Source organism: Bos mutus, chromosome 8, assembly GCF_027580195.1.
Source record: "Bos mutus isolate GX-2022 chromosome 8, NWIPB_WYAK_1.1, whole genome shotgun sequence".
In the NCBI taxonomy this organism is placed as follows: Eukaryota; Metazoa; Chordata; class Mammalia; order Artiodactyla; family Bovidae; genus Bos; species Bos mutus.
Window position 1 is genome coordinate 48,737,196 of NC_091624.1, and position 7,218 is coordinate 48,744,413.

A 7,218-nucleotide genomic window follows, 5' to 3' on the forward strand; every position below is an offset into this window, starting at 1 on the left:
CTACTAGACTCCTCCGTCCATGGGATTTTCCAGGCAAGAGTACTGGAGTGGGGTGCCAGTGCCTTCTCCGTTTATAAGTTACAACAACGCATACTTCACTGCTCTTTAGCTGTTGTATTTCCCTGGTGGCTCAGACGGTAAAGGGTCTACCTACAAAGTGGGAGACCCGGGTTCAGTCCCTGGGTCAGAAAGATCTCCTGGAGAAGGAAATGGGAACCCATCCCAGTATCCTTGCCTGGAAAATCCCATGGACGGAGGAGCCTGGTAGGCTACAGTCCATGGGGTCCCAAAGAGTCGGACACGACTGAGCAACTTCACTTTCTTTCTTAGCCATTGGACAGTGAGGCTTTGTTTAACACTTTCAGTCTGTTTTCTCATGTTTGCACTTTTGGATCCACACAAAGAACTGTCTCTCTCCCTACCCTTCCTGACCGAGCATACACACAGGCACATACCCCTAAACTCAGTTTAAAAGATCAACTACTTATTTTTTCTAGAAAGTACTTTCATTCATTCTTACAATAAATACCTTAACCATAGGTATTTATAGAATTTTGTTATTTTTGTGGGAGGAAAAAAATTTTTTAACTCAAAAGTGAGAAGTATAATAGTCTCATTCTGAAAAGCATTCAAGTTATATGTCACAGCTTTTCATCTTTAAAAAAATATTTTTACTATGTCATGTTATTTACAGTCATAAGCATAAATGGGTTTCAATACAGGAACATAGTATAAATTTACCCTTCAGAATTGCTGTTGGATAATTTAATCACAGTTAAAGCCAAATTGATGCTCACTGTTATCTGAGGAGCAGATTAATGGTGACTAGCGGTGGGTAGGTCCCATTGGAGGGAAGGGTCCTGTGAAGAGAACCCAAACACTGGAGACTGTATTCAGGACTTCAGACTCCACCCCGACACCTCCATGGGTCTGACAGCTCTTCTGAGTCAGGACTCTTGGGTTAGATCAGTTAACTTGTCTTAGATAACCAAGGGATGCCTTATCTATAGGAAGAGATTGTCTAATATTTTTTGAAACTTTACAAACTGAATCCATTTAAAGTGCTTAGAGCTTGTATCTTGCTTACAACCCAGGACTATTTACTAAACTTTGCTCTCAGGTCTGGCAAGTTAAGACTTAGGAATTTCACATATACTTTTGATTACAGTGGTTTCCACAGTTACCACAATAGAGGAATAACCTAGGCAACTTTTAAAGTGCAGGCTCCCCTTCCTCACCCCTGGACTGCTGAGTCAGAATCTCTGACAGTGGAACCCCAGAATCTGTTTTAAGTAAACTCTCCAGGTGATCCACTTGCAGTCTTGTACTAAAATTGGTAATGTAGTCAAAACTGAAGCCTTATTTAAGCTGTTAGTTTTAAAAGTTGAAAGCTAAATAGAAAAGCAACATGTAGGGTTTTCTGATGGTCTCTCCTCACTGCTCTGTACCTCTTTTTTATAGACTGAAAGCACAGACCACTGTCAGTCATTTCCCTGGTACGGTTTAAAGACAGTGATATTGGTGGAAGCCAAATGATTTCATCTCCTTTTATACTTACACAAATTAGCAGCCTGCACCAAACTGGCATTTCCACAAATGGAAATTTCTCTTCAGATTAATCTAAGTCTTATTTGCACAGCTTATCTTCATTTGAATAATACTTATGATAATAGCTACCATTTGCCAAGTGCCTGTTATATGCCAAGTGAATGTCTTAGGTACTTAAAATGTATTATTTCTGCAAGTAAATTAAAACTAAACATTACGCATGAGGTGACTGAGGCACAGAGAGGTTAAATGAAGAGCCCAGAGTGACATGATGGGAAAATGGCCCAGATGGGACACCAGCTCAGGTCTGTTTGGCCCCCAAAGCTCATGTACTTTTTATGATACCTTTTTGTGTCCCTGTGGTCTCTGTGGTTCACGGATTATTGCTTGCTGCACTTTGGGCTGATCTGAAGGCTTCTGGAGTTCGTCCCAGAAACTCAATCACATAGAATGTTTGAAGTCAGTCTCTAGCTTTCTTACTGGCGTTGGTGCTACAGCATCTCTGTGTGGGTTCCTGTACCTGTTTTTGCCCAGTGTGCCCTGGCTGGAGAATCGGCTGCTCCAGCCAGCCCCAGCCCAGCGTGCGGTGCAGTGATGAGGCTGCTGTTCCACTGGGCTTGTGGCTGATGATCTTGTTTCAGGGGTGGCTGGGTCTGCTGCCCAAGGCAGAGTCTGACCCACACCTTTCGGGAGCAGAGACACTTTCATTTTAGGCATTATCGACAGTCATCCTTTTCTTAGTATAATAATACTCTTTAATCATGTGATCAAGATATAGGACTTTAAAATGGTCCTTCATACCTAAACTTTGAAGTCTAGGTTTTTCTCATTTTGATTGAGATGATGTAGGTCCAGAGGAGGAGCATATATTCATGTGAATTTCTTTCTCACATCTTGAACTTGAGGTCTGAAATCATACTCTTCTTCCTCCCTCCCCCCACCCCCACACACGCTGTGCTCTCCTGTCCTTTATAGGTTCTTTATTTTAGGTGGTGGATTAAACTTTGTGTTTCATGTTATCTCAGGTTTGTAATTCCTTACTTGGCAAAATTAAAATGATCAATCAGTGTTCAAAACTTCTTGTCCTCTTTTCCCAGCCTGGCTTCCCAGTCTGACTGTCTCTTCCATCCCTCCACGCTCTACTTTCCAGCTGCACAGTAGCCACCTCACTGCTCCACCCTGCCCCACACAGTCTTCTGTGTTTGTTTGTTTGTTTGTTTCTCTTGCATGTCCTCAGCCAGCCCTGGCTTGCTTTCCTCTTTCTATCTTTCACACATGGCATCACGAAGTTGCATCCAACTCTTTGCAACCTATGAACTGTAGCCCACCAGACTCGTCTGTGCCTGGGATGTTTCAAGCAAGAATACTGGAGTGGGTTGCCATTTCCTCCCCCAGGGGATCTTCCCCATCCAGGGATTGAACCTGCATCTCCAGTGTCTCTTGTACTGGCAGGTGGGTTCTCTACCACTGAGCCACCTGGAAAGCCCACCACACGTGGACCTTGTTCCAAACGTGTGGCCATCTCTTGTCTCCCCGTCAGAGTGAAGGGATCCATTAGCCTTGCCCTGGTCGTCCTCCATGCCACTGTTTCCTCCTGCTTAGAGGTGGTTCTCCTTTATCAGCTCCATGAGGCTTGTAAAAGGGTATTGAGTGAACAAATTCCATCAAATGAGCCAGTGGCAAAACAGAGAATAGTAACCTCTGGAAAAAGAAGAAGCAGTCTCCTAAAAACTTCTATAACAATACAGTTTTATATTTTGATGAATGACATTTATATTAATTTTTCTTTTTATAAAAAAAAATGTTGCCCTTAAAGCAAGTGTTGACTTTGTTTTTCTTCTCTTTTAATCCAATGCACATCTAGGTGGCACAGGGTGCTTTTAAAAGGAATCCTGACCAATGGCCTGGTGTCCGTGTACGAGCTGGACTATGGCAAGCATGAATTAGTCAACATGAGAAAAGTGCAGCCCCTGGCGGACATGTTCCGCAAGCTGCCGTTCCAAGCAGTCACTGCTCAGTTAGCAGGTAAGTTCTGGGGAGTCTGAATGTCATTGTTTTCCAGTGTATTGTTGAACATTTGGGTTGTTTATGCTTTTATCGTAGTGTTAAGAAAAAGCCCACAGCTACATATACTAGCCAAAGTAAACAAATGGAAACAATGAAACAACCAACATGAGGAGAACATTGCATGATTAATATTTCATAATTTATTACATAAATTATAATGCATTTACAAAATGGACTTTCACAATTATGAAACATTCCTGGCTTGTAGAATATGACCATTTTCATGGCCAACATTTGCATTGCAACTAACAGCACAGAAGTGTGTGATTTTAGCACACTCACACCAGCCCCTTGACTGTCATAAAATCTGAGGAGCTAAACTAATAGGCATAGAGTGGTGCTTCTTTATGATAGTATCTGATGAGATTCGTTTTATCTTCTGTGAAAGCAGTGCAAGTGTCGGTGGCCCCTCCATGTGCCCTCTACCAGTAGTTAACATGGGTGCCTAGCTGAAGCTCTACCCAGACAGCTGGCAGCATTAGCAGAGGGTGTGGAGATCCAGAGGGCTGAGGGGTGCCGACATCTCCAAGCATCTGGGCTGTGTGTCCTGCTGTGCTGGGATATGGGGGAGTTATGACCACATGTGCCACCCTCATTCTTTGCCCCTCACTCACCCCATATACTTAGTAGTGGCAGAACTAACTTGATCTCAGAAATGAGAGCAATTGTGTGTATAAATTCTTATTGACAGCTTTTATTAAAGAGATAGGGATAGATAGATAGAGATGGTCTTATTTGCCAGTTTCTTTGTCTCCTCCTAGACTTCAAAGGAAACTCTCATGGTAGGCAGATGTGAACCAAAACTGGCATCTTATGCATGGCATGGCTACCATTGATCTGCTCTGAACTCAAAGTTCTAAATAATGAATGGTTACATTTTTCATTTTCCCTTTTTAATGTTCAGGTTTTGCTGTCAACCCCTGTTGTTAAACATGACAGTCAATCCTCCCAGTGAAGGTGTCCCTGTGAGTGAGGGGTGCACGGCGCCATCATCCCCACCCCCGGCTTCATGGTCACAGTCACTGGTGTTCCTTGTGCAGGGGACTTTACAGCCACTTCTTGTCGCTGAATTCGAACCATGCTGGGAGGTTTAGGCTCTGTTACCGTCACTGAAGCAATAGTTTACAGACTATTCTAGGCTTCCCTCATCAGAAGTTCTTAATAATCCAAGAGTTTAGCCCACTCACTGATAGGTCTTTAAAATTATATATGAAACTCCCATAGCTTCATCACTATGGGGCATAATTTATAGTTTATCTAATCTAGTATAAGTGAACTTAATTTTTATTAGCTTAATAGTATTTCTTGAAAAATACATAATTCTTGTCTCAGTTTTGTTTTAAAACCTAATTCAGAATTCTCTAACTTGAGCTCTCAAGTTTAAAAGTTATGAGGATTTATTAATAGATATGCATGAGATTTTAAATTCATCTGGTCCAACCACTTTATTTTGTGAGAAGTAAACTGAGGCCTGAAGGATTACCTGGTTTCCCCAAGATCATACCATTTCATAGAGGAAGGGCTGGGAATAGTAACTGAATCTCTAGACTTTGATTCCAGTGCTTTCACCATGATGATGTATGTGACTTTAAACACTGGAAGTGTGTTGATTCTTCTTCTTCTTTTTTTTTTTTTTTTACTCTATCTGGTTCATCAGAAAAAAATATGTGACTAAGAGAAATGTCATTGATATTGATATTTTTCTCATCATCAGTCTGTTATCTACATATACTTTAGGAAAATGGGCAGCCTTTATTATAACTTCGTTTTATAACATTCGAATGAAATTTGTGTCTGTAATTGAAGGTTTACAGGAGTAACCCCATTCAGAATAGAAAAACTGTAAGCAAGACTATTTTGAGATGGCTTGGCATCTCTGTTTTCAGTTGGGCAAGTCTAACCTGGTATGCTTAAGCTACTTTGCAACTGACTAAATAGTTTTCCATTATAACAGATCAAAGAAAGGCTCGTTTGACCCTTCATTGATCTTTGAATCCTTGTCTTTCTCTTAGGAGTGAAGTGTAACCAGTGGTCTGAGGAGGCTTCGATGGTGTTTCGAAATCATGTGGAGAAGAAACCTCTGGTGGCACTGGTGCAGACAGTTATAGAAAACACTAACCCTTGGGACCGGAAAGTAGTGGTCTATTTAGTGGACACATCGTTGCCAGACACAGATATCTGGATTCATGATTTTATGTCAGAGTATCTGGTAGAGCTTTCAAAGGTCAATTAATCACTGATTCTGAGACCTTGACAACTAATTCAGATTTTTAGCAATAACAAAAATGTAGTAGGCTTTTAAAAAAAAATTACCTCTGCTACATGGCTTTGACTGCTGTGGGAAGTTGAAAAGAATATGCTTATTTTTTTTTTTTAAGCTTATGTTTGATGAAAGATATTTAACAAGTTTTGTCTTAACAGAGTTGACTTTCAAAGAGAATTGCACTTGAATTACTACTATAATATTAGAATTAAAATGTTTATCAATACAAAAACTGATTATCTTATAATTTCTTGGCTTTATGATCTTAAAGACCCCTTTCCCTTTCCTGTTCATGTTTTCTTCCTTGTTGTGCTGAGTTCTTCTCAAGTTAGCTTGAGAATTTCATGATTTAACCCTGCCTTAGTCTAGTGGTGGGTCCCAAAGCAGGTGGTCACCACACCATGTGAAGTCTCTCCCAAGTCTTCAGCACATCAGCATTACTACTGGTGGTGCTGCTGGAGGAACAGCCCAGGCAAACCAGCACATCCGTCACCCCACATCATCCCAAATCTCGAGTAACTTCTCATTGCCCAGAGAGTGTGGACTGAGAACCATCTCCCTGCCCAACCGCACTGTCCACTGCTTCTCCCTGCACCAGTCACACTGAACCTTCATCTGGTTCCCAAACCCCATGCGTGCTCATCCAGAACTGCTGATGTTCTAAAGCAAGTCTTCCTCCCCTCCAGACCACTCTTGCTGTCTTCCCTCAGCCTGCAGCTCATTTTGTCTCCACCATTCTTGTCTGTCGATATCCTCCCTGACTTCCCAGGCTTATCTGGTTCCACTCCCGATTCCCCTCCTACTGCATTGTACTTCCAACTCCGCCTCTCTCATAGTGCCCAGACCTCACTGAGCTTCCTACCATATCAATAGTTGTCTGCACCAATCACTCCAAATAGATTGTGAGCACCTTGAGGGAGGGAGGGAGGGAAGGAGGTATCTTAGCCATCTGTCCAGTCATATCCTGGTAAATATTTGACAACTGGTTCTGCTGGGTATGTGTGGGGATGGGGGCAGTGAGCCTTGATTTGTAGTATCTGATGACCCCCGTTTTATAAATATTCCTACTGTTGTTGAGTTCCAGGTAACAATGTGAGTTGGAAAAAGATGCACCCAAGTGGCTCTTATGAATTCTAGGATGGTGAGCTCAATTTGACTGGGAAGCTTAAAATTATGATTTTGAACATATACTAAGTTTAGGCTAGTTGACCTCTGTGTGAAGATATGCTTAAATAATTAGAAATATTGAGTGGATTTCAGGGCCAGAGATAAAAATTCTTAAAGTCATTTGCTTATTTTTATTTGTGAACATCTAAGAAAGGTAAGAACAGAAAGAAAGT

At 41.6% G+C, this 7,218-nt stretch overlaps 1 protein-coding gene across 2 annotated transcripts in view; it reads left to right on the plus strand.

The window, feature by feature from the left end:
* Positions 1-6,649, plus strand: part of TDRD7 (tudor domain containing 7) — a 102,643-nt gene extending 95,994 nt beyond the window's left edge. For both annotated transcript variants that reach the window (XM_005905972.2, XM_005905973.2), the window contains 2 exons: positions 3,413-3,573; positions 5,628-6,649. In XM_005905972.2, coding sequence (XP_005906034.1) covers positions 3,413-3,573; positions 5,628-5,848 — 382 coding nt within the window. In that variant the 3' untranslated portion in view covers positions 5,849-6,649. The remainder of the gene's footprint in view (positions 1-3,412; positions 3,574-5,627) is intronic.
* The last annotated feature ends 569 nt before the right edge of the window (positions 6,650-7,218 follow it).